Below are 27615 nucleotides of genomic sequence, written 5' to 3'. Positions count from 1 at the left end.
TAAAATCAAATCTAGGAAGTAAAAACACCGCCGCCCCCGGGGATGGGGGTGGGGCAGGGCGTTAGGGGTGGGGGAGGGGAGGAGGCCACCGCCCCGCCCCCGCCCCTCGGCGCCTCCAACGCCTCAGAACTACCAATCCCGGCGTGCCCTGGGGCGGCGCGGACGCAGGGGCGCGCGCGCGGCGGGCAGCCGTTGGCTGGAGCAGCAGTTGGGCCGGTCGCGGTGCTGGGCGGTCTGCGGGCGTTGGCAAATCGGGCCCAGGATGTAGAGTTGGCGGTGCCTGACGGCGCGTCTGACGCGGAGCTGGGTGGGGTAGAGAGTAGGGGGCGGTAGTCAGGGGTGGTGGGAGAAGGAGGAGGCGGCGGCAGTGAATCTTTTATAAATGGCGCCGAAGCAGGACCCGAAGCCTAAATTCCAGGAGGGTAAGTTTGATTCCCTGGGGACAAAGCATCTAACGGCCCGGAGAGGGAGGCGGTCTCGGGACGGTTGAGATTTGGGGGCCGGGGATGGCGAGGGCCGTGCCCCGAGGCGGCGGCGGGCAGGGCTTTGTGCGAAGAAAGCGCATTGCGGCGAGGTTTTTCTGTCCTTCGTGAGGCTAAAAACACTTTGGGAAGCGAAAGCGTTAGGCAGGCGTTAGAGTGCGAGAGGGAGCCGTCGCCTCGTGGCACAGCCTTGGTGCTATGTTTGTTGTCGTTGAGAGGAAGAGGGCGCGGAGAAAGTAGCCTATTGTAGGGAGGCGGCGGGCGCGCCATGGCGGCCGTTAGGGGAAGTGATGTGGCGTGGGGGAGGGGAGGCGGCGGCGGCGGCTGCCGTTTCGGGCTCCCGTCTGCGTGGGCGTCCGAGGGTTGGCGCTCCGCGGCGACTTCCAGCCGCGAGTGGAGCCGCGGAGCCGCGGCAGGAGGGCGTTGGCTTCGCGTCTCGGGGCGGGAGAACTGCGTTGTAAGATGGCCGCTGCAAGATGGCGGGCCCATCATGGCCGCCGGCGCCTGGATCCCCGGCTCGCGGCCGCAGACGCCGCTTTAGGGCAGAGGACCGCCCCCTTCTTCCCCCGCCGCCGATTGGGAACCGGTTTTTCGGCGCTGGCCCCGGGGAGGTGGGTGGGGACAAGAGGGAAAAGCGCGAGCGTTCAGGTCGGCTTTGTGTCGCCCGAAGGCATCCCTTTGCTCTCGGAAAAGCGGAGTGTCCGTGTCCTATGGGAACGTGAACGCGCTCTGGCTGCGCGGTGGCTTGTAAAGCAATAATGAAAAACTGCTTTAATGCGGTGTTACGACCTCATTTATGTGAAGTCCCGTTGCCTTGATGTCAGCCTTTTAAGTACGGCAGTGGTTTGGTTAATTGCAATAATTGATTAACAGTGATTTGAAAGTTGAGTTTTTATTGTCTCTGATCAACGTGGAGGCTGACTGTAGAGAGCCTGATTTCCAGAGGAAGACAGCTCTGTAATTTTCACTATTACTGTATCTGTTAATTTATATAGTGGAGGTTTAACAGTAGACTAAAGTGGATATAAAATGATGTAAGGCAAGCAAGAACACTTTAAAATCCTCATTCACATTATTGTGGTTGTACGTGTTAGATCCAACGGATGTGGAAACGTCGGCAAAAAATTGTAGGGATGTTCAAACTTTGATGTGCGTCAGAATTACTTTGAGTCATACACACAAAACCTAAGCGTATTGTAACAGTATGGAATATTTAAAAGATTGCCGCGGGTGTTTTCCCTGTAACTGGCTCTTAATACCTGCTTTCTCTCTCTCAGAAGCTACGTGGGGACTACTGTGGATTGCTTGGATTGCTTTTTTAAAACCAGATGTTTTAGAGCAAGGATTCTTGATCTAGGGTGTTTATAATTCAGAACACTCCTTGTACTTGGACAGGAAAAAGTTTTTTTTTCTATTTTCTAATTAAAATTAAGTCTACAGTTATGATTAGATTTTCTCCCCCACCGAAAAGCAAAACAAGACCCTCCCACAGTAGTATTAGCTGTAATGTTTTCACATCCCAGCATTAAAGTTGTAAAAGATACATTCAGATGTATGCTTTTCGTTGTTTCAGAATTGTGGTAGTTCCCTGGATCAGCAGCTAAATGTTTATTGTATCAATTAAGGAGCTCATATAATACCATAACACATGATGTTTTAAATGTTTTTATAACTGTCTCAATATAGTTCGTTTCTTTTGTAGTACGGTTTTATATGTTTGTAGAAACATTCTGAGAAAAGGCCCAAAGACTTAACCAGACTGAAGGGTCCATTGTACAAAAAAATTAATCCTTACTGTAGGACATCAAAGGAAAACGACACAGACTTGGAACAGTTAAGGATGGCTTTTTGGAAGAAGTGCTTTAGTTCTAAACTGGAAGGGATGGTAGAGTGAAGGAGGATCCATATGCTGCTGTAGCGGTGAATTGGAGAAGAGGGCGGCAGAGGATGAGTTGGTTAGATAGCATCACAGAGGTTAAGTGGACATGAATTTGCGCAAACTCTGGGAGATAGTGAAGAACAGGGAAGCCTGACGGTGCTGCAGGCCATGGGGTCGCAAAGAGAGCGACTGAACAACAAAAGAAGCCAATGTAGCGCTATGGTTTTGAAAGCTACCGGAGTCTTTGCACTTTGCAGAGGTGTTTTCTACTCCTGTGTCAAAGTTGGGTTGTATAACCATCTTTTAAGAAATTATTATTTTGGGGCTTCCCAGAGAATCCATCTGCCAGTGCAGGAGAAGGGGAGAGCTGAGGGTTCTCTGCGTGGGTAGAGATGCTCCCCTGGAGAAGGAAAGGCTCCACTCCAGTGTTCTTGTCTGTGGAAAATCTCCATGGACAGAGGAGCCTGGTGGGTTATAGTGCATGGGATTACAAAGGGTTGGACAGGACTGAGTTATTTAGAAGAGCATATCTTGTAAGGAGAAAGGAATATTCTGTAGGAACTAGCAGAATTATATTAAAACAGTACAGAAGAATTGAGCTAATGGTAAAAATACGAATGATGGAAAAGTTTTTTCCTGATTCTCTCTTAAACTTGAAAATTTCTGTTGTTAAATAATGGTGCAACATATGTTACAAGCATTTTTTCAGCACAGTGACTGTTCTGCACTGCACTTGGTTCTTCCACTTGAAGTGTTAAAGCAAAAAGTAAAGAAAACTATTGGGCATCTAACTGGTGTGGTGGGGGGAGGGGAGGAGAGGGGAAGACCTTTTGGCTTGTCAGGAGGGTGGCTGATGCTGGAATTTGAGTAGTGTTCCTAGTAAGAAAACCAATGAGAGGATGAGGAATTGGAATCTCATCACTGTTGAATTTGAGAGCATTGGGCAAAATTAGCTTTACATTTTGAATTAAGCATTAAGTATGGAAAAGTTCAGAAAAAGTGAGACAGAGGTTTGCTCCTTCTCCAATTAACAGTCTTTCCACTTCCCAGGAGAAATTAGGCACTTGTTTTGCTGGGTCATATTCCTCAACCTAATGTATATTTTTTTCAGCGGGATATTAGGGATAGGTAGCTAGAATGGAGGTCAAAGGGCCTTAGCCTCAGTGTGGTTGTCTTTGGTGGCAGCAACCAAAAGGAGGGAGACACTGTTAAGGCTATTGTCAGGGTGCCTTTAAAGAAAGACTAAAATTAGGCGCACAGGTCTCCCATCTTTGGTGCTTCGGAGTAGGCTCTATACCTTCTTCCTCTGTCCCTGTGGTCTTATTCTTGAGTATTCAGCAGTGGCTTTCTCTTGAGCTCCAGATATGTGTACTCAACTGCATACTAGATGGCTCCAGTTTGGGTGTTCTGTAGCTACTGTAACTTATTCCAGAATTGATCTGAAACCCCCTCTCCATTTCCTTTTCTGGATAATACTTCCACCATGCTGGAAGTCAAGTTTAAAGTGTTCATACTTTGGCTTAGTTGTCCTTCTCACGGCCTTTGATTCATACCTATTTCTGTTCTTATTCCTGATTTTGAGAGAGTCACTGGTTTCCCTGTTTCTAGTCTCCACTTAAGTTCGGCATAGACTTAGCATCGGGCAGTGGTTCGTCACAGTGGACCACTGCACAAGAATTTGTTTCATCTGTGCTTTTGTATTAATTGTTTTCCTCAGTTGGGCCCTTTATTTCCTTTGCTGGGTTGGAAGCATAGAGTAGGTAGAGCAGAAGGTTCTAAACTTAAAATTTCTTTAAATCTCAGATGTACATTGAAAAATAAATCAACCCTGCCAGTAGATAGCTATAGTAGATTTTATTTGCTTAGCAGGTGATAGATGATTTGATGATTTAAATAGATATATTAATTGTTCCCATCAAATGCTGAGGTGTTTTTTGTCTTGAAATTTGATCTGAAGCGTTGATGTATACATTCCCTTATCCACTTGCTTACTAGTTTTTTGAGGAACACCATAGTACAAGGGTGAGGGCTCTCCTAGATGTGAATATTCTTATATATGAAGAGAAATCACAACTAACGCAGTGCTTTTCCCCTGTTTTTTCCTTTTACAGGTGAGAGAGTGCTGTGCTTTCATGGGCCTCTTCTTTATGAAGCAAAGGTACAAAACCCGTTTTCTTTTAAGAAGTTGGTTGCAACTACTGGTTTGATAGTTGAAACTAACTGGTTTGATAATTAGGTTTCAGTGATAGGTAGCTTTAGTGAGAGCTACGTTTTTCATAGATTTTCAGGTTCATAGTTCCTCATCTTTTTTATCGTCGTCTCACTGCTTGCTCAGTGGTTCACATAAAGCATCCTGCCATTCGTGTTACCCATCTGCTAAAGGCAAGTAGTTGGAAAATGAACAGAAATGTAGAGGTTTGACTAGGGAAGCAAAATAGCATTGTTAGTTAATGACTTATGAGAAAATACTGCCAAAGTCAATTTTATTGGCAAATATAACATGCTGAGTAAGCACTGAGTAAAATTACATTGAGGGTAAAGCTAACATTTCAAATGAGTACATTCAATTTTTATTTGTTAGGTTGGCAAAGTTTGAATCCTGGGGCATTTTCTGTGTATCAGTGTTGTGCGGAGGTTATAAAAACTGATTTTACATTTAACCAAAGATAAATTGGATAATGCATTAATGTTTTTAGTGTTTTGTTTCTGTTAACTTTTGGCACAAATATTTAAGCCGTGTCAACTATTTTGACAATTGTTTTTAAGAAAACAAACGGTAAAGGCAATTTCTATGTATGTTCTTGGTGAATAGTTTTTGTCTGTGAAAAAGTCTTAACAGTTGTGAAGTGTCAGTGTTGCTAAACATTTTACTTATTTTGAATACATAATAGGTATATGTTTTTAAAGTTCTAAAATGACTGAAATTGGATTTATGGGATGGTCAAGAACTTCATGTGTGTGTACATATATCTTAATGGTATAATACCAATACAGTTTATAAATGCATTTTATGTCCCAGTGATCATTTCTGTCATTGAATGTTGTTTCTGTTGTTAACGAGCTTCTAGCAGGCTCTTCTAAACTGGCAACTTTTTCTGCTCTGGCAGCAGAAACACACCAGGGAACGATTTTAAATCGCAATTGGAGTAACTTAAACTATTGTGGTTCTCTTGGTTTGCCTCTGATAAAAATTTTTAAAATCCAAAACCAGATAGTCATCACTTTTTCATGGTTAATGACTTCACTAATCAGTTTTAATTTGTTTGGCTGCTTTTAAGAAGAACATGGGGCTTCCCAGGTACGACTAGTAGTAAAGAAGCTGCCTGCCAATGCAGGAGACATAAGAGATACAGGTTTGATCCCTGGATTGAGAAGACCCCCTGGAGAAGGGCATGACAACCCATTCCAGTATTCCTCCATGGAGAATCCCACAGACAGAGGAGCCTGGTGGGCTATGATCCCCAGGGTGGTGAAGAGTTGGACACGACTGAAGCAACTTAGCACACAAGATGACAAGATGTTTTTCATCTGTCACTTTGTTAGTTGCTGATAATCAGCAGAATAGCTTATTGCCTTATGTAAACTAGTGAGCTTTTAAAATAATGTGGTGTAAATATTTTTCTTGAGCTTAATTTGTTTCTCCAAATGTAGCTTTTGACTAGCTGGACTTTGAGAAAGCACAACTCCAACTTTCCTTAGCTGTTCTTGGATAGCTATCTAGCCCACTGATCTAAGGTTTAGGGTAACCTCCAGTGCTTATGGTTGTTTAGATTTGTTGGACTAACTCCCAACAAATGACTTTATTGACTGTTTGGCAGTATAACTTTGAATACTAGTCTAAAGGCTTAAATAGTGTTCTTTTCAAGAGTTTCATTATGTTTATTTTGGCCACCAAAGAGCTTCAGTGTTGGATAGTTCAAAATTACCCAGGTAGTCTTTTTCTTTTCCTTCATTATTTCTGAATAATTTTTTTTCTTTATTTCAGTGTGTAAAAGTTGCCATAAAGGATAAACAAGTCAAATACTTCATCCATTACAGTGGTTGGAATAAAAAGTGAGTATTGGATTTTTTTAAAGCAATTTTTATTTACAATTAACAAGTTGGCTTTGTGTCATAAACTGATAGAAGCCTGTGCTTTTTAATTCTTGTACAGTTTTACTGTAAGTACATATTGGGGCAGAGGTGAACTTTGTAGTATGTTGAAATATAATAGAAATTAGGGTTTACTGCCATTTTGTTTTACATTCTGTGGCCTATTTCTTGTGTTTTGGTATAACGTCTAATAGTCATTAGCCTGATTATTTTCTAGTTTCGGTACATTTTAGTACAGCTTGAGTTTTTTTTCTTATTAACAGACTTAGTGACTACAAATGATATTTCAAGCAGTTACACTCTAAACTAGTTGGGGTTTTTCTACTAAGGAAGGGGGAAAAGATTTAAAAATTGCTTTATTTGGTTGGATGTATTGACCAAATCATGTTTTGAACTTTGAAAGCATAATTAAATACTAACAGTGAATTCATGTCGTTCACTTTTAGCATATGGTTTAACACAGGTGCAGAAATGTAATTACAGAATCTAGTTTTCCACTCTGAAGAGCTTTTTTTTTTTTTTTTTTTTAACAAGTGATATATTGATGTTGCTGGGAATGGACAATGGTTGTAGACTGAAACACATTCTAGAATATTCAGCTTGTGGAGCTCTGTAAGTGATGGGTCTTTCTTCTTGGATCTCACAAATAGCACATCTGACAATTGACTCATTTTTGGTGCTTGTAATTGAATCAGTTCGGTTCAGTCGCTTAGTCGTGTCTGACTCTTTGTGACCCCATGAATCGCAGCATGCCAGGCCTCCCTGTCCACCACCAACTCCCGGAGTTCACTCAGACTCATGTCTATCGAGTCAGTGATACCATCCAACCATCTCATCCTCTGTCATCCCCTTCTCCTCCTGCCCCCAATCCCTCCCAGCATCAGAGTCTTTTCCAATGAGTCAGCTCTTCGCATGAGGTGGCCAGAGTACTGGAGTTTCAGCTTTAGCATCATTCCTTCCAAAGAAATCCCAAGGCTGATCTTCAGAATGGACGGGTTGGCTCTCCTTGCAGTCCAAGGGACTCTCAAGAGTCTTCTCCAACACCACAGTTCAAAAGCATCAATTCTTTGGCGCTCAGCCTTCTTCACAGTCCAACTCTTTGCATCCAGACATGACCACTGGCAAAACCTTGACTAGACATACCTTTGTTGGCAAAGTAATGTCTCTGCTTTTGAATATGCTATCTAGGTTGGTCATAACTTTTCTTCCAAACAGTAAGCGTCTTTTAATTTCATGGCTGCAGTCACCATCTGCAGTGATTTTGGAGCCCCCCAAAATAAAGTCTGACAATGTTTCCACTGTTTCCCCATCTATTTCCCATGAAGTGTTGGGACCAGATGCCATGATCTTCGTTTTCTGAATGTTGAGCTTTAAGCCAACTTTTTCACTCTCCTCTTTCACTTTCATCAAGAGGCTCTTTAGCTCCTCTTCACATTCTGCCATGAGGGTGGTATCATCTGCATATCTGAGGTTATTGATATTTCTCCCGGCAATCTTGATTCCAGCTTGTGCTTCATCCAGCCTGCCATTTCTCATAATGTACTCTGCATAGAAGTTAAATAAGCAGGGTGACAATATACGGCCTTGACGTATTCCTTTTCCTATTTGGAACCAGTCTTTCATGGAACCAGTAGTTCCATGTCCAGCATTAACTGTTGCTTCCTGACCTGCGAATAGGTTTCTCAAGAGGTAGGTCAGGTGGTCTGGTATTCCCATCTCTCTCAGAATTTTCCACAGTTTATTGTGATCCACACAGTCAAAGGCTTTGGCATAGTCAATAAAGCAGAAATAGATGTCTTTCTGGAACTCTCTTGCTTTTTCCATGATCCAGTGGATGTTGGCAATTTGATCTCTGGTTCCTCTGCCTTTTCTAAAACCAGCTTGAACATCTGGAAGTTCACGGTTCACATATTGCTGAAGCCTGGCTTGGAGAATTTTGAGCATTACTTTACTAGCGTGTGAAATGAGTGCAGTCGTGCGGTAGTTTGAGCATTCTTTGCCTTTCTTTGGGATTGGAATGAAAACGGACCTTTTCCAGTCCTGTGGCCACTGCTGAGTTTTCCAAATTTGCTGGCATATTGAGTGCAGCACTTTCACAGCATCATCTTTCAGAATTTGAAATAGCTCCACTGGAATTCCATCACCTCCACTAGCTTTGTTTGTAGTGATGCTTTCTAAGGCCCACTTGACGTCACATTCCAGGATGTCTGGCTCTAGGCGAGTGATCACACCATCATGATTATCTGGGTTGTGAAGATCTTTTTTGTACAGTTCTGTATATTCTTGCCACCGCTTCTTAATATCTTCTGCTTCTGTTAGGTCTGTACCATTTCTGTGCTTTATCGAGCCCATCTTTGCATGAAATGTTCCCTTGGTATCTAATTTTCTTGAAGAGATCTCTAGTCTTTCCCATTCTGTTGTTTTCCTCTATTTTTTTGCATTGATCACTGAGGAAGGCTTTCTTATCTCTTCTTGCTATTCTTTGGAACTCTGCATTCAGATGCTTATATCTTTCCTTTTCTCCTTTGCTTTTCGCTTCTCTTCTTTTCACAGCTATTTGTAAGGCCTCCCCAGAGAGCCATTTTGCTTTTTTCCATGGGGGTGGTTTTGATCCCTGTCCCCTGTACAGTGTCACGAACCTCACTCCATAGTTCATCAGGTACTCTATCAGATCTAGTCCCTGAAATCTATTTCTCACTTCCACTGTATAATCATAAGGGATTTGACTTAGGTCATACCTGAATGGTCTAGTCAGCTCCTGGTCTTGTTTTTGTTGACTGTGTAGAGCTTCTCCATCTTTGGCTGCAAAGAATGTAATCAGTCTGACTTCGGTGTTGACCATCTGGTGATGTCCATGTGTAGAGTCTTCTCTTGTGTTGTTGGAAGAGGGTGTTTGCTATGACCAGTACATTTTCTTGGCAAAGCTCTATTAGTCTTTTCCCTGCTTCATTCCGTATTCCAAGGCCAAATTTGCCTGTTACTCCAGGTGTTTGACTTCCTACTTTTGCATTCCAGTCCCCTATAATGAAAAGGACATCTCTTTTGGGTGTTAGTTCTAAAAGGTCTTGTAGGTCTTCATAGAACCATTCAACTTCAGCGTCTTCAGCGTTACTGTTCGGGGCATAGACTTGGATTACCGTGGTATTGAATGGTTTGCCTTGGAAACGAACAGCGATCATTCTGTTGTTTTTGAGATTGCATCCAAGTACTGCATTTCGGACTCTTGTTGACCATGGTGGCTACTCCATTTCTTCTGAGGAATTCCTGCCAGCAGTAGTAGATATAATGGTCATCTGAAATTGAATAGCTTGTAATATTTACTCTGAGAGGATTTTAATTTTGCTAATGGTGTTTTGTCCTTCAAGGATAGCACTGCCAAAAAGAGTAGTTCTTGAGGTTTTTTTTTTTTTTTTTTTTTTTAAGGCTTTATGTCAGCTCAGCCATGCTATCTGATTTGATGTATACTCTTGTTTGGGAAGGTTTGTGGTTTTTTTTGACATTTACTGATTCTGTGATCTTTCAGGCAGTCCCTTAGCTAGTGACCAACTCAGTTAATTTTATTAGTTAGAAGATTTTTTCACAAGATAGTTGTAGCTAAGAAATAGTATCAGATTTTTTTGTCTTTTCTTCCATTAGTATAATTGTAGAAAAGTGGAAATCTAAAATGTATAGAAGCACATTCAATAAGTTGGTTTTTCTTCCAGTTAATAATTAAAATATTCTTTGTAATGACAGTAATATAGTAACTCAAAGTGACCCTGTGAGCTTTTAATCCCTTTGGTCTTACAGAAGTAAACTTGTCTCTGATTTTAAATGGAATTTTAGGATTAATACTAAATTGATTCAAATATCCAGGAACATTTATCTTCTGGAGCTCCATTATTTTACAGCTTGCCCTTCCCTTTTAAAAAAAATGCTGAAACTGTGTCTTTCATTACACTTATTATGTTTTATATAAAAATACTCTGGTAAAGTTGAGAGGGTATTAGATATCATGAAAATCTTAATTCTGTATAGGAAAGCAAATATTTATGCACGTCATGAATGGGAACTTTAAAGGAAATAAAAGAAAAACAAATAGCAGATTCATGGACTAGGTCTGTGCCCCATCCTCAGGTATTTTTAATCCTAAAAGTAATTTAGGATTACATCTTAATAGCTGTGAACACAGCTTTTGTGCTTAACTCTTTCACGTATAGTATTTTCTGTTAAATTCCATGTAGATGTGTACAACTTCAAGACTGGGTTTTAAGTGACATTTCCAACTTATATTGTGGAAATAAATAAAAAGCTTGTATTTTTTGATAGTATTGCCTGCAAATGTTTTTTCCTGTTATAGTATCTAGTAACACAAATAAATGATAGGCTGCATAGTTTTTTGTATCTTTGTAGAGGATGTGTTTTTTGTAGTTGTCTTGGTATGTAGATAAATATATGTGATTTTTGTAATATTGATCTTTAATAACTATTTAGAGGGGCCTTTAAATCTGTACAGAATGTTTTTTATTTAGTGCTGTGTAAGTTAATGCCATGGATCATTGTGACTTTGGGAATTAATGACAAGCTACCTTTAGAAAGTTCTGAAATTCTTTTGTTTGAGCTGTATGGAAAAATTTCTGGATGTTTGGCCTTCAGTTCCTACCCCAATAGTGATGTTCCTCAGAGCAAAAGACATCATTTCATTTTCCTGTAGGTCAGCAACTGTTTTCAGCGCCTGGCATTTAAAAGAAACTCTGAAATGGACTTTGGTTTTTAGATCAATATCCTTATTTAGATGCATTTTTTATGAGAAGAAAGGAATTTTCAAGGTTCTCATGTGGAAATTCCTAGTAAATAAAAGTTTGCTAACTCCCTTTAGAGAGAATTGGAACAGATATAAGTAGTAGTAGGAATAAGATTCTCATTTTGAAAATGGTTTATAAGATACCATACTTTCAGAAAAGACTACAATGGAAGCCCAATCTCCAAATTGGAATTTTCTTAAACTTCAGTAAATATATCTTTCTTCAAAAGCACAGTAGATACTTGATTTGTTGACACAGACATTTAAATATTCCATTTGTAAATAAATCTTAATAAAGCGTAAGCAGAATTCTACACCTAGTTACTGAGATTACTTTGTACTATGCTGTCTGTATCAGAAGTGCTGTGAGGCCCAGGCGCTCTGAAAAAACTTTGAAGACACGTGAGGATATTGTAGCCCTTTTTCCTGTTCCTGAAGGAGCTCCCTCAGTACACCACCACCCCTTCCTGACCTCTAGGTAAATGCATGTTTTAAAGTTTTCTCTAGGAAATCATGTTGAGGGTTGCTTTTTATTATTTATTATTCTTTTGGCTACCTTACATAAGAGGTCAAAGGTGGGAAATCATTAAATAAAAGACTTTGAGGATACACTCTAATTGTGTCACTAAAGGAGCTCCATCAGCAGGAGGAAAAAGATTACTTTGCACAAAAAGTTCAGCACTGCCTAAGAAATATCCTGTCTTTTTCTCTTTGGGGGAAAAAGCCACATCAGAAGTATTGTTTTGAACAAGATCCTACTGTATAGCACAGGGAACTATATTCAATATCTCATGATAAACCATAATGGAAAAGATTATGAAAGGAGTGTGTGTGTATAATCTATTGTAGAATCAGTTTGCTGTATAGTAATTAACACAATATAAGTCAGTTTAATATCAAAATAAATTTTTTTTTTAATCTTGTTTTGAAGCTTTTCTGAGTGCCAGCATGCTTTAGCAACTAGATATTTTTAAAGAGAGTGGTTGGTATTACCTTTTGATGTTTAGAAAGCCAAGAAGATTTTGCCTTGGAAATTGGTAAATTCATTTGTGAGTGAGTGATAACCATTGTAGCACTTTAGTTTTAAGTGAGTAGATGTAGGTGGTATTGAGTTTTGTAGACCTCCTAGTATGTTTCTCATGGAGCTTGAGTGTTTATCTTCTATGCATCAAAACTCTCAAGTGTTTTATATCTATTATTTAATTCTCTTAACAGTCCTATGAGATAGATAATGTTTATCCCCATTATACAGGTGAAACTAAGGCACAGTGAGTTCTGAAATTTTGTATCGGAGATAACCAGCTGGTTTTAGTTCTTTTAAGAAGTCATGTTATGGATCCCTGTGCTTTTTTTTAAAAAGTTTTTCAGGTGCCTTTATTCTGCAAGGATAATTACTTAGGGGCTCTTAGGTTATGTGCTATTTTAATATGCTGTACTTTTATCCAAATCGTTTAAACAAACGATTTGGATAATCCTTGAACTCTGGTACTTTTGATTTGGGGTATTGCTTCTGAGAATGTTTATATTACCATTTTATAAAACATTTTCTCTAGACTTTCAGTCTAGTTGAGAATGGATTTGTAATGCCAGTTCATCACCTTAGTTCAGAGAAGTCCAAACTCTTGCCTCTTGGATTTAAAAGAAAAAATTGTAGAACAGAGTCTGAATACTAATGAAATATTTTTGAATGATATTTTAACTTTTCTCTTTTTCAGTTGGGATGAATGGGTTCCAGAAAGCAGAGTACTCAAGTATGTGGATACCAATTTGCAGAAACAAAGAGAACTTCAAAAAGCCAATCAGTAAGTTTGCAACATGAATAGGAGGAGACATGCCTGTAAGTTTATGGAAATGGAATTCACAGCAGAAATCATGTTGGCTGCCTGCTTTTAAAATGATTCATGATATCTGTCAGCTGCTGTTCAGATTTTGATCTCAAGTGATCAGAGAGGCCTTTTGTAGCCTTTTTACTCTTTCTTAAATTGATTTTTGTAAATGTGTTATCTCTTTGTCCAACTTTTTAATAAAAATTTTGTACCAGAATATGTATAGCCTTGGAACTTCAATTTGAATATAAATTTCAAAATGGAATCAAACTATCAATTTATTCTATATAAATATTTTATGATGATATATCTTTGAAATTATTTTTGAAGGGAGCAGTATGCAGAGGGGAAGATGCGAGGGGCTGCCCCTGGAAAGAAGACTGCTGGGCTGCAACAGAAAAATGTTGAAGTGTAAGAAGCTCTTTGTTTTAATTTTACACACTGTGAAATTCAAGCTTGATACACTTAGAATTTGTTGAAAGTGGAAACTGGAACATCGTTGTGATTTGAAAAATGCCAATGAGAACCTCATTGGCGTTGGGTTATTGAAACTACGTATTGATTACATATTGATTCCTTAATTTTCCTTAGAAATTTTTTTTTGCCACTTAACTCATTTTTAAGTGTATAGTTGGGTAGCATTAAGTACATACACAACCCCTCCTTTGTTTAATCTTTACTTTTTTGGCCATACTGGGTGGCAAATTCCTGCCTTGTGCAGTTGAAGTGCAGAGTCTTAACTGAACCACCAGGGAATTCCCTTATAGTCATTCAAGTTAGAACAAACATGTGTGCACATAATGTGGTTTTCTTTTACAAGCATTAGCATTGGATTCTCAAGACACAAGTTTTGAGATTTGAGGGGTAGATTTGCTTTTTCAGTATCTTTTTCCTTGAGATTAGATTCTATTGCTTTTAGACCTTAACTAGTGTGACTTTACTACCTAAAAATTAAAGACAGTATTGAAGATAACTATGCATTTTGAAATGTTTGGAGTTTTATTTTTGGGGGTAAGAAGATAATTAGGCAAGGATTAATGGATTTGGTAAGATAATTGATTTGGTTAAGATAATTGATTAATTTGGCAAGGATTACTATTTGAGATTGATTCATAGCTTTATTTGTAAATAAGTAGTAACACATTTCCATGATGTTGATCTTTGGAAAACTTAGAGTAAACACAGGTAATTAACATTTATAAATACTAAAACTGTAGAAAAGCAAACACATTCAGGTGTAATGTGATGGTCCCTCCAGGCATAATCTATAATCATGGCTTTATAAACTTTTTCCTTGTGCTCCAGAAATAATTAGATATTATGTCAGGATTAGTAATTTACTGTTGGTGCATACATAGATAGCCATGAGATAAATTACTGTTAGACATAATAGTCTAGACACAGGCTTTGTCCTGTGGATGAGCAGAGTGTTTAGTGTTGTAAAGAAAGGAATGTAGTTTCGAGAATAAATAAAGTGAAACGATTTGATCAGTGAGAGTGGAATAATGAGTTGGTGTGAAACATAATAAGTCTAATGTCAAATTATGCTGGTTCCAAAGTAATTGGGGAAAATATTTTAATCTTTGGAGCTTTTTTGTGTTTGTTGAACTAATAGTCTTATGAAGCAGGTTCTTTTTAATATAATTTACATGCTATAAACTTACTAATAGACGTAAATAATAAAACCCTGGGAGAAGATCTCATGATACGGTTTTGATTTTTCTGCTGTCTAGAGGGAGATGTGGATTGAGCCAACTATCAGTAAAAGAGTCCTTGAGTCTTGAGTAGTAAATAAGAATATGCAAGAAATAAGATCAGGCAGAGATCGCTGCCTGATCTTACCATTAAGGTAGTATTTCTCTATGGACTCAATCTGGTAGAAGGGAATTTAAGCCAGAGACAATAGTGATAATTAGCTTTTTCCTTTTTTCCTTTCAGGAAGACAAAGAAGAACAAACAGAAGAGTAAGTATATTAACTGTCTGAATTAATTAATCTGCTTTTGTAACATTTGCATTTTGAATTCATTGTTAAATTTTAAGTTACGAAGTTTTAGAGTAAGCATATGTTGATGGTCTCATGAGTCACAGCAGTGTTACAGAATTAGGTACATAGCCATAGAGAGCTGACATTCTTTCTACTGTGGAGAAACATAAGCGTTTATTCTATTTGTGTTTTTTAATAAGTGACCCTGAGATAACTATATTTTAAAAATAGATGGTAATATTAAATATTGCTTTGTACTAGATGAGCTGTTCATGAGAGGTATATTTTTGGTAGGAATCTGATTCTTCAGTGTAGATTTAAGTAACGTCTATGTAATGGAAGGGTCAAGGAGTAAAGAGTTACTCATTAAGCCAACAATTGCCCTTCCTTACCCCCAAATTTTTACAGCACCTGGAAATGGAGATGGTGGCAGCACCAGTGAGACACCTCAGCCTCCTCGGAAGAAAAGGGCTCGAGTAGACCCTACTGTTGAAAATGTGAGTCTTTCCTAAAATTTATGTTAATAAATTGCATGTTAGAATTTTTGGTCAGTCTGTCCTGTTACAGTACAGATAAAATAGTCATAGAACTTTGACTCAGAAGCATTGCTATCAGTTCAGTTCAGTTGCTCAGTCGTGTCCGACTCTTTGCGATCCCATGAATCGCAGCACGCCAGGCCTCCCTGTCCATCACCAACTCCCAGAGTTCACTCAGACTCAAGTCCATCGAGTCTATGATGCCATCCAGCCATCTCATCCTCGGTCGTCCCCTTTTCCTCTTGCCCCCAGTCCCTCCCAGCATCAGTCTTTTCCAGTGAGTCAACTCTTCGCATGAGGTGGCCAAAGTACTGGAGCTTCAGCTTTAGCATCATTCCTTCCAAAGAACACCCAGGGTTGATCTCCTTCAGAATGGACTGGTTGGATCTCCTTGCAGTCCAAGGGACTCTCAAGAGTCTTCTCCAACACCACAGTTCAAAAGCATCAATTCTTCGGCGCTCAGCCTTCTTCACAGTCCAACTCTCACATCCACACAGGAAAAACCATAGCCTTGACTAGACGGACCTTAGTCGGCAAAGTAATGTCTCTGCTTTTGAATATACTGTCAAGGTTGGTCATAACTTTTTTTCCAAGGAGTAAGCGTCTTTTAATTTCATGGCTGCGGTCACCATTCGCAGTGATTTTGGAGCCCCCCAAAATAACGTCTGACACTGTTTCCACTGTTTCCCCATCTATTTCCCATGAAGTGATGGGACCGGATGCCATGATCTTCGTTTTCTGAATGTTGAGCTTTAAGCCAACTTTTTCGCTCTCCTTTCACTTTCATCAAGAGGCTTTTGAGTTCCTCTTCACTTTCTGCCATAAGGGTGGTGTCATCTGCATATCTGAGGTTATTGATATTTCTCCCGGCAATCTTGATTCCAGCTTGTGTTTCTTCCAGTCCAGCGTTTCTCATGATGTACTCTGCACAGAAGTTAAATAAGCAGCCTTGACATACTCCTTTTCCTATTTGGAACCAGTCTGTTGTTCCATGTCCAGTTCTAACTGTTGCTTCCTGATCTGCATACAGATTTCTTTTAATTACTGAAGTGAAAATATTCTTTTTTAGATAAAGGATATATTTGTATACATCTTTATTTCATGTGTTGCACTAGATGTATTCCTTCCAGGTTTTATCCCTAACTCATCACATGTTTGTTTTAAGCCCTGTGTTCTTGTATAAGACTAAATAGTTCTTTGGTATTAAGATTGAATTGACTTACTAGGTCACATTAAATGGATTTACTGATTTAATAAACCCACAGAAAAATGCCGAGAAAGCCTATCAGTTACCATGTGTATGTGTGTGGGTATAATAGTTTAGGATTTTTCCATAAGTGAATTAAATGTCTAATTTATTATATTTATAATCTTAAGTTATGAATTTGAAAAGAGAAGTTTTAAAAGTGTAACTGACCGCTTACATTTCTGAAGCTGAGGTTAAAACACCGGAATGTTCTGAAAATTAGACATTTTTAGGCAGTTACTGACAAATTAGAAGATTAGAAGATATATTTAATCTTATAAAGATGTAACTTTAAGAGAGTCTTGTTTGGGCTTCATTGAAGATGTGGCTATTCGAAATGAATAAGTTTTGAAAATACTAAGTTAAAATACATCAAGTTGGAGAGGTCATTTATAGAAGAAGGGAAATTTTGCTTTAAAAAAAAAAAGTCTTCACATGAAAAAGCATCAAGTAGACTATCAAGATTCTGTTCTCCCAGAAATTAGCTGTATGATCTTAATTCATTTTACTGTTTCCAAGTGACAGTTCCACCTGTCTGTTTGAGTAAAGAATTTATCCCAAGTGCCTCTAAAGGTTCAGAAAGGCTTTTCGAAAACTCTTAGAGCGGCTCTTCAGCTAGAAAGAACGGTATTTAGTACTATTCCTTTTTGTTTAGGAAGAAACATTTATGAGCAGAGTTGAAGTTAAAGTCAAGATTCCTGAAGAACTGAAGCCATGGCTTGTTGATGACTGGGACTTAATTACCCGGCAAAAACAGGTAACTTGGTGTTAGATAGATTGCAATCTATATGATAATGGTCTTGCTAGTGTAAAATTTTTTTTCTAAAGAAAAGGTTGTAGACTTGGACATCGAAGGTATGACTGATGGGAATTTCAGGGACTAGGCTGAGCACTTTGATTATCAGAAAGGACTGGGAGAGGAATAAGCAAGGTACATGTACAAAAGACTATGCGTTTACAGTTACTTTTACAGAGGTTTAGATAATTGTTGGCAGTGGCTAGGACATGAATACATCATTCTGAAAATTGATTAAAAACCATATTTCTTGTTTAATATCATTGAAAGTGGGACATCATCACATATAGTGCTGTGTAGAAATAGGAAGCACACAACTACTTCTGCAGGTATTTGTGATTTCCAAAAGAACCTGAATCTGATCAAGCTCCTAGGTTTTAATTACAAGTGTACAGGAAAGAGGGTCGTTGTGAGGTATGTATGTAACGTCAGAACGGTACAGCCACCAAAGTCCAGAGTGAGGCACTCTGTAGGACAGAAGAATCAGTTTCTTAAAATAGCACAACCAGGGGTAGGGGAGGAATGAGGACTGTGTGGGATAGGCATCAGTCATAGGCTGTGCAATATCTGGACTTTTGAGTCTTGATCTGACTCTGAAGCTAAAGGTTTAGCTCTGTTCTCCCACTTACTGTGTTTGCAGCTTTTTGTGTTTTAGTTTTGACGTTTAATGGAACACTGGGACCCAACCTTGATGTGAAGATAAAGAGTGTATTAAGCTAAGTGTTATAGGCAGAATGATACATGGTGACTTGATAACATGTCACAGGTGAATTTATGTGCAGGTGTACTCCACATGTGGTGAGAGTATATCTGTCCAGTGTGGCAGCCACTAGTTACATTTGGCTATTGAATTAAATTAAATTTTTAGTTCCTCAGCCACATGATCCATGTTTTAAGTGCTGAATGGTGTCCTTTTCTTTTTGCTGATACTATTAGGTGATCTTTTATTGCATTAAAACTTTGCCAGTGTACTTTTTCTTTGAAAAAGAATGTTAGTATTCAAGTGTATTTTTGTTTTCAAAGCTCTTCTATCTTCCTGCCAAGAAGAATGTGGATTCCATTCTAGAGGATTATGCAAATTACAAGAAATCTCGAGGAAACACAGATAATAAGTAAGAAAATACACACATCTTTGAAGTATACCAAAGACATTTAAAACATTATTTCTGAATAAATTATCTGAAACATGTACTTTAAAACAATACCATCAGAAACTAGCAAAATAGAATTTCATTGCTTAGACATAAGGTTTAGCTGGTAGACATTTATTAAAGGGCCAAGTCAGTAAATGTTCCAGGTGACATTGAAGAAGCTAATCTACGTAACTGTGTGTATAACCATTTAAAATACAACTGTTTGAAAATGTGAAAACTAAAATCCATCCCTAACCTGTTTATTGTAGTGTGCTCACCAGTGGTTTGTTTTTTCAAATTGATTTCTTACCTCTTACTAAATCTGTTCAGCAGAGGTTCATTGTCATTGGTTTAGCATTTAATTTCTTACCCTCATGTTTGTTGACTGAATCTTCATCTCTCAATTCATTCAGTGACCTGCTCTGAAGGTAGATACTTTTGTTCCCTTGTCAGGGAGTATGCAGTCAATGAGGTTGTGGCCGGGATAAAGGAGTACTTCAATGTGATGCTGGGCACTCAACTGCTCTACAAATTTGAGAGGCCGCAGTACGCTGAGATCCTTGCGGACCACCCTGATGCACCCATGTCCCAGGTGTACGGGGCGCCACATCTCCTGAGACTGTTTGGTAATGATCCCTTTTAGAAAATAGTTTTACTTTTTTGCTTGGAGCCTTTGATATTTTTGTCTTTCCTAATTTATATTAAGGGGTAACATAAAATAACATTCTAAAAGACTGTTTAATTCCAATTTGAACTTCTGTTTCATATATATTAAAATCTAAAGTCAGTTTCTAAAATCATATGTCTTAAGGAAATTAGTGATGGTTGCATTTGCTCACATAATTAAAAGTATATGCTCATAATGCTACCTTGGGTGTAACTTTGACTTCATTCTTTTTAAATAGTACGAATTGGAGCAATGTTGGCGTATACACCTCTGGATGAGAAGAGTCTTGCTTTATTACTGAATTATCTTCACGATTTCCTAAAGTAAGTCTAAAAATTAATGCTTGAAGTTAAAAACATGAATTTATTTAGTGTACTGCAAATTACTCTCAGTAGATTGGCACTGTAGATACTATAATAGAAATAAAGTAAAACAATATATGTTTAGCATAGTTAAAATGTCTCTTGTTATTTTGGGGATGAACTAGGGCTGGCTTATATTTTTGGGAAAATGGAAAGTGCAATCCTGATTTTTATAATCTTCTGGAGGGCACTTTGGTAATATATATAAACATTTTAAATGACCAGCAGTTAGGCTTCTGGGAACTTGTCCTATAGAAATACTTTATATGCACAAAAATCTCCAAGCATGTTTATTAAATTGCTATTCATGGATAAAGGTAGGTTTACATATACTGATCAAGAAAGATGTCCAAGGTATGTCAATTAAAAAAAATTATATTGCAGTAGAGTTTGTTATGATCTTTTTTGTAGAGAAACATTTTCAGTCTTTGGAAAAGATTTGGAAAAATATGGTATTATGCTTAACAGTGAGTTATTTCTTGGACATAGTATTGGGAGAAGTAAAGTTTTTTACTTTATATATAATAGTTCTATATTTTAATTTTCTTAAAATGGCGCCATGTATTGTATAATAATTTTAAAATCAATGTGAACTTGGAAATTACCTAGCTTTTATAGTCTTTGCTCTACCAGTGATGAATATTCTCTCCACCCAATTTCTTTATGAAATAAAAGTGCTCTACTACTTGACATTTTAGGGCCCTTTGATTTTTATGGTGTTACTTTCAAGTTGAGATTTACTTGTCAACTTCTGAATCTATAATATAATGGATTTCAAAGAGCTAAAGAAGACACCCTAGCTGTTAACTCTTTCAGGGTAATGATACCTGTTACGGGGGGTCCCAAGCACTCAGGTTGGTATTCTAGTGACTCCTGTTTTTTGCTTCTTTGAAATAAGGGGAGTAATTCTAGACTTCCATCTTCTTTATGCATTGTTGTCTGGTATGTAACCCTGTTACCTGAGTTGTAATTAAATGGTTGTGATATGTATTTTAAAGTGCTTTGTGTGGCTTCTGTATGTAATTGATAAGAGATTAGGATCAAAATACAATTCTTCTTCATATTTGTAATGGATAACATTTCATTTTTAGATACCTGGCAAAGAACTCTGCAACTTTGTTTAGTGCCAGTGACTATGAAGTGGCTCCCCCTGAGTACCATCGGAAAGCTGTGTGAGGCGCGTGCACCCACCCATGTGTGATCTCTGTAAACCTTTTTGTTTCTTAGTCCTTCTCTTGTATAAACAATGTACTTTGGAAATGTTCGTGTATAACAAAATTGATGTTTGTTTTCTGTTTGATTTTAAACAGAGAAAATAAAAGGAGTTACAGCTCCTTTTTTCTTTCCTTTTTTTCATTTCAAAGTTGCTACCAGTGTATTCAGTGATGGACAACAGAGAGACATACTGTAGAGTGTTTTATTGCTTAGTTGACAAAGCTGCTTTTGAACGCTGGTGGTTTCTATTCCTTTGACACTACGCACTTTTATAATAATGTGTTAATGCTATGACAGAATGCTCTGATTACTAGTGCCAAAGGTTCAATTCAGTGTATATAACTGAACACTCATACATTTGTGCTCCCCCTTTTTTTTTATGGTGCTTAAAGTAAAGATCCCATCCTTTGCGAGTCATCCATCCATGTTGTTCCTTAGGCATTTTATCTTTGCTCAGATTGTTGAAGAACGGTGGCTTGTTTCATGGTTTTTGTATTTGTGTCTAATGCACGTTTTAACATGATAGACGCAATGCATTGTGTAGCTACAGTTTTCTGGAAAAGTTAATCTTTTAGAAATTGTTTTTCAGATCTTCAATAAATTTTTTCTTTAAATTTCAAGGAGCAGTGTACTTGTGTGGATGCATTACAGAACCTTTGTGTGTTGTGTGTGTCTTCTCCTGTTCAGACAGTGATTTTTCTTTGAGGTGAGTGATTGTCTTGTTTTCTGTGGGATGAGAAGTTTGGCTTCCTGATCTGTCTTCAGTATCTACTTTCATTTGCCAGAGCAGCTTTGGTTGTCTGCTCCCTTGAGTTCTGGCTGAAAAGTTAGAAGTTTGTATGACTATTTTTCTACTTTTCATGGAATGTAAATTTTGAGCATTGAGGGAGTTTTAGCTGTGTGACAGCTGCTGCTGTTGCTGTCGCTTCAGTCGTGTCTGACTCTGTACGACCCGAGACGGCAGCCCACCAGGCTCCCCCGTCCCTGGGATTCTCCAGGCAGGAACACTGGAGTGGGTTGCCATTTCCTTCTCCAATGCATGAAAGTGAAAAGTGAAGTCGCTCAAAAAGTGAAGTCGCTCAGTCATGTCTGACTCTTAGCGACCTCATGGACTGCAGCCTACAGGCTCCTCCGTCCATGGGATTTTGCCGGCAGGAGTACTGGAGTGGGTTGCCATTGCCTTCTCTGTGTGACTGCTAGCCTTTTGCTAATTGTTTGAGGTGTTTACTAACATTATTCAGTGCCTAAAATTTGAGCTCCTTCCCCCAACTTAAATACAGACCTCCTTGAGACGGTTTGACGTGTGTTTCCTTGACCTCCCTCACCTTTAGTCTGTGGAAGTTCTTGAAATTAAAGTAGTCTCACCTCTGCTTCTAGGAGCATCCCATGATTTCCTTTCTGTTTCTCTGTACAGTCCTTCCTGCCTCAGTGCCCAGGTATTCCTGGGAATGGTTACAAACCATAGAATCTACTGGCCAGAAGCTGGGCTTAAGCAGAGAGCTAGGCTCAGAGCTGTTTTTATTCTTCCCCAGCTGTGTGACCATCACTCACTGTCTGAGGCTCAGTCTGTTTTTCTCTGAGAGATGAGGTTAAAACAACATACCAGACGGTGGTTATGTACTGTTGACAGGTGAGTTGTCATTGTGATGAAGGAGAATGCTGCACTTGGTTGATCACTCATGTTTGACTCTGTGACCTCAGGGACTGTAGCCTGCCCAACATCTCTGTCCATGGATTCTCCAGACAAGAACACTGGAGAGGGCTGCCATGCTCTCCTTGATGAAGAAGAATAGCTCTCATTTTACCCTGGTTGTCCTGGGACAGAATCAGTCAGCTCTGGGATCTTTTTCCCTCTTTGTGGCTTGGCAAAGAGATAGATGGCTCAGCAGATGTGACTTTGCTCAAAGGAAGAACAGGCTGAGACTGGAGGCTGAATTGCAGAGGTTCCCCCACTGCTGACAAGGCCACCTCGTCAGCCTGGAAGCACCACTGTCAACACAGACGCCTCGAGGTTCCCAGCGCCACCCCATCTACATGGACCCTCTCGGTGCTCACCCTCAGTGTCCCCCTGGTGAGTCAGGAAACGTTAGAAGGTTGGCACCTTTGCTGGTTCAAGGTTTTCCTGTCACCTAAGCAGGTTAGAGATGTGTGTGGGTGTCCAGAATGCCTCTGCTTGTGAGCTTTCAACAGTCAACTTGCACAGTAACCTCATGTTTTCTTTTACTCATCGGAGACTTCATTGTCCAGGGGAGCGGTGAGATTCTCTGCCAGCAGGCTCAGCATGGGGTTCACACATCTGTCTTCAAAGTTTTCACAACTTCTTCAAATTCAATCCCACAAGAAAGTTGCCAGAGTAGTAGATGAGTATTTCCTTGTGTGCTCTTCACCTCTCAGATTTACCTCTTGTGTCTTTGTCACATTTTTGTGCACACATGCACTCTCCACAGAAAATCACTTTATTTCTCTGAGTGATTTGAAAGTAAAAATAACTGCATTTTTAAGTCTTAGTGCAAGATCCTGTGTGAGAAAAGCTGGACTAGAGATTTCATTATACACTAATTTATTGGAGGGGGGAGGAGATGGAGAGGGTTAACAATATTCTCTGTCCAGAAATAGGGCACTATTAACTTTTGAAAAAGGTAGGCCAGGTCAAGTTCACACTGATCTAGGAGCCACATATTAAGCTAATTGGTTGAACTCGAGAGGGTTTTATTTTTGAGTTTTATTTATTTTCAAGAGGGTATTAAATGGCTCATGTGCAGTGAAGAGTATTGGGGAGCCTCCCTTCTCTATTTCTCTGGCAAACCCTCAGAATAAGGAGAGGGGAGCAGGACCTCTTCAGGGGGCTCACAGGAAGGGACAGATACATAGGTCATGTAGACTTCCTAAACAGCTTTGGGGGAAAAAATACAATTCTAAGGGGAAGCTTCTTTATCCATAGAATAGTAAGAGGTGTTGCCAACTGGTATGATCCACTTGGGCAGTTTTGGGAAGAACTGTGCCTCCCTCACCCCTCACTCCCCTGTGACACATGATCATGTCTTTCATATTTGTCTTGATTTGTCCAAAGTGGCAAGAAGGTCATTATTCCACCTGGCTCTGGCCCTGTCTTAAACCCCTCCATCATGCTCAGGTAGCTCTGAAGTCCACCGTGTGCCCTGACCTCCTGCACCTCTGCATTTGTAGTGCGGCCTGGGGGGGAAGGCAGGTGGGTAAAGTGCCCCCTTCACTGTGAGATCTAGCAATAAAGCAGATACTCTTAGTCCCTACAATGCCTTTGTTTATTTCTTAGCTCAACACTGGAATTGGAGAGGGATGTAATTAACAGCCCCAGGATTTTAGCTACAAAGATGTATGTGCCTTGCTGAAGGAAAGTTGACCCAGATTAATGGTTTTGATTCTTCTTCACAACCATTCCAAGTTAAATGCTGTTAGCCAGGTGGTGCAGGTCCCCCTGTATCTTTTCCTGTGTACAGACAGACACGTCTTTTGAGTTTCACTGGGGCCAGGGCCAAGGGGACAGATGAGCCCCGAGGGGCCCCGCTGTCCTGTGGTGTCAATAAGCCAGTTGTCAGATGGCCATGCAGAGGGGCTTGCCAGGCTGGGCTGGTCCCAGCACCCTCAGGAGAATCTGGTTTGGGAAAGGTGCAAAAAAACCAAACTGAAATAGTCTGAAGTATTGCTTTATTCATGTTGCAACACTTAAATGTTGTGAATAAATAGAAAAGTAGGAATTGAAAATGAGGAAGAAGAAAGATGGGTGGATGGTCTCAGAACAGATGGATGTGCTTTGTCACGCAGCCTTGGGGGAGACTGGAGGGCAGCTGAGCCTGGGGTTATGTCTCCTGCCCCCAGGAGGGGTTGGGGTGGAGGTGGGCCTCAGGGTGTTGGGTCTGGGAGTGATGGAGGTTAGACAAACCTGAGGGCTTGGTGTGTCCTTTACCTGATGTTCTCTAGCATGCAGTTATCCATGAGCAGAGCTGTACCTCTGATCTGCGCTTGTCTAGTGGGTCTGGCAGTGGTGGCATTATGGTGACATTGATATCCCCACCCCGTCCACCCCTTTGGTGAGCATACACAGGAAAGACCACATGCTTGCCACCATGTGCACGGGTAGGAGACTGCTCTGTGCTCTTACTCAGGGACCAGATCATCCTACCTTTCCTGGTGCCAGAGCTGGAGACACAAAGATGCCCCTATGGGCGGGTTGGTCTGGTCCAATCAGAGGTTCCTGGTTGGACCTGTGTCCCCAGCTTGGGACATGGTCTTTCATTTTTACTTTTCCAGTGATGCTCAGGCCTTTATGTCCATAAGTGATGAATCTTATGTCAGTGCCTTCCTCTTTGATCACCCATCCCCTAAATGTCAAGAGAATTCCAAAGGTCAGTTTTTCCCAAGCTGGACTGGGACACTACACTAATTGCGGTGATCACAGTGTCGCTGACGAAAGTCCGTTGGCCTGCCTGTGCTCTGGGGACACATGCATAGGGCTGCAGGCCCACCCCACTCTGGGCCCTGGAACTGCTCCACTTGGCTGCACTGTTCAGCCTTCCCTCCCTGGAGCAGGACATCTGCCAGGATCCTTGCAGGCTTCTGTCAGCTGTTCCCTTGAACCTTTTGATTCTAATCTGGGCCAGCCACCAGGGTCTCTCTGCCCTTCTGCGGGGGGCAGAGCGGTGTCCCCTTCAGGGTCTTTCCTGCCATGTGCCTGCTTCAAGGCCATCCCAGACTACCCCCATGGCTGTCCCAGTTTCATCTTCTGGTTTCCTGTGCAGACTGGTCCACCCTGCCCCCTGGAATCCAGAGAGTGGGCAGTCTTTGCTGAACCTCACAGTGTCTGCGAAACCTCACACAGTAAACCCCTTTCCCCACCTGGAATAGCTTGCTGCTCTTAATCTCACATAGTCATAGCCAAGGGATTCTCCTGTAATAGTGAACATCCGTTCTCTGTCTCTAGCTTAGACTCAAATTCTCTATACCAAGAATCATAAAGTAAATGGTGCTACCCTTCAGATACCCCCTTGTGTTAATACCAGCCAGCATCCCTGCATGAGAAAAGGGCCACTCGAGGGGTAGTTGGAGGAGAGTTTACGAAAGGCTTGTCTGCCAAGGAGGGAGGAACTGAGTGGAGTTGGGTGACTGAAGCCCCAGCATGGAGCCTGGCCTGCAGCAGGTGCTTAATAATCACAAGGCACTGTTGTGCACAGGTGGAACCTTCACAACAGCTGTATGTGAGACATGGCGGGGTGGTTCTTGGCTATCTTCAGAGAGGCGAAAAGGTGACTTGGTTGTGAATGTAGCTCCCAGACCTGACTTGCACGCTTGAGCAGAGATAACCCTCTTCTGAGCACTAAGGGCCAGATGTGATACTGGCTCTTAAAAATGCCACCTGAGTTATCTCACTCACCAACAGACCTGTTCTTAGAGGGAGAGGCCTTGTTTACTTAATGTTGATGGTGGCAAGCGTGGGCCCTGGTGTTCCACAGTTCACGTGTCTTGACGTTTCTAGGTCTTGAGTACACACAGACATATTTTTCTGAACGTAGCCTACTGCATTCATCAGGGTGGTTTTAGTTGGAAATGATAGTTGTAACTCAGAACTAGCTCAGAGTTCATTGGCTTATGTAACTGAGAACTCTGGAAAGGCTTCAGACATTGATCCAGATGCTTAAACTGTGTTCTCTGGAATGTTTCATCTCTTGACCCTGCTTTCCTCTATTTTGGCTTCATTTTCAATTTTGGCATTTTCACATTTCAGCAGAGTGGCCAAACAGGAAGCTGTAAGTTATATCTTAGTAACCTGGTCACCCAGGGAAGAGGCCCCACTCTGCCCTGCCCTCCTTTTTTGGCTTAAAGCACCACACACACTTTCATTATTGACAGTTTGGGAGGTCACTCTCACTGAAACTAAAATCAGTTTTCAGCAGGCTGCATTCATTCTGGCGGCTCTAGGAAGAATCCATTTCTAAACCCTCTTGTTTTTTAACTTGAAGTGTAATTGACCTGTATTAGACTAACACTGTGTTAGTTCCAGATGTCCAGCAGGCTGCTGTAATATTTTTATATGTTACAAAGTGATCACCAGAAGAGCCTTTTTGATGCTTCCCACAAAATCCCACGTTCACTGCTTCTGACTCACCCATCTTGAGCCCTGTGCGGCTCCCTGGACCAGTCACCATGGCTGGGAGGGTGAAGCCTGTCATTCACAGGCCTAGGTCACATGGTCCTGGGGAGGGGCCGTGGGTGAAGATAAGTATCCTTCCAGTAAAACCTCAGGGACTCAGAAGGGTACAGGAGGGCGTACAGGAGCCTGTCACTCTCCGGGTTTTCCAGATTCACTGGTGTGTTTCCCTCCTCTTACCTCCCAGACTCGACTCCCTGCCACATACAGGCTTCCACACAGAGCTGTGCCGCCATGCTCTCTGCCTCTACTGAGCTCTTGACATCTTCTGCCCTTTACGTGGAATGCCTTCACTGTTACTCATTAAATAAGCCCATTCAGCTCAGCGCAGAACTCTCATCTCTGAAGGGCCTGGTTTCTTGGGTGCAGAGCCAGTGCCTAGCTACATGGGTAGCCTCCCGTGGAAATCCCACACAACACACAACCCTAGAC

At 40.6% G+C, this 27615-nt stretch overlaps 1 protein-coding gene across 2 annotated transcripts; it reads left to right on the top strand.

Moving 5' to 3' along the window:
* Nucleotides 1-145: 145 nt before the first annotated feature.
* On the top strand, nt 146-21622 carry MORF4L1 (mortality factor 4 like 1). 2 transcript variants are annotated; one of them, XM_040257442.1, is made up of 13 exons: nt 201-422; nt 4473-4519; nt 6347-6414; nt 11595-11714; nt 12952-13038; nt 13393-13473; nt 15001-15026; nt 15456-15544; nt 17485-17586; nt 18649-18737; nt 19212-19384; nt 19664-19748; nt 20879-21622. In XM_040257442.1, exons 1-13 carry the CDS (start codon nt 383-385, stop codon nt 20961-20963), a joined length of 1092 nt encoding a protein of 363 aa, XP_040113376.1. In that variant the 5' UTR covers nt 201-382; the 3' UTR covers nt 20964-21622. The 2 variants fall into 2 exon arrangements, with proteins under 2 accessions (XP_040113377.1, XP_040113376.1); XM_040257443.1 differs by lacking the exon at nt 11595-11714 and having other exon boundaries at nt 146-422.
* The last annotated feature ends 5993 nt before the right edge of the window (nt 21623-27615 follow it).

This window comes from Oryx dammah, unplaced genomic scaffold (genome assembly GCF_014754425.2).
Source record: "Oryx dammah isolate SB20612 unplaced genomic scaffold, SCBI_Odam_1.1 HiC_scaffold_16, whole genome shotgun sequence".
NCBI lineage: Eukaryota > Metazoa > Chordata > Mammalia > Artiodactyla > Bovidae > Oryx > Oryx dammah.
This window is presented reverse-complemented; position numbering and strand designations above follow the sequence as displayed.

Excerpts from the sequence above, each read along its gene's own strand:
- MORF4L1 (XM_040257442.1), top strand. The coding sequence starts at position 383 with ATGGCGCCGAAGCAGGACCCGAAGCCTAAATTCCAGGAGG. Across the intron at positions 4,520-6,346 it reads CTCTTCTTTATGAAGCAAAG|TGTGTAAAAGTTGCCATAAA; the intron begins GTACAAAACCCG and ends TCTTTATTTCAG. Across the intron at positions 15,027-15,455 it reads AAAGAAGAACAAACAGAAGA|CACCTGGAAATGGAGATGGT; the intron begins GTAAGTATATTA and ends AAATTTTTACAG.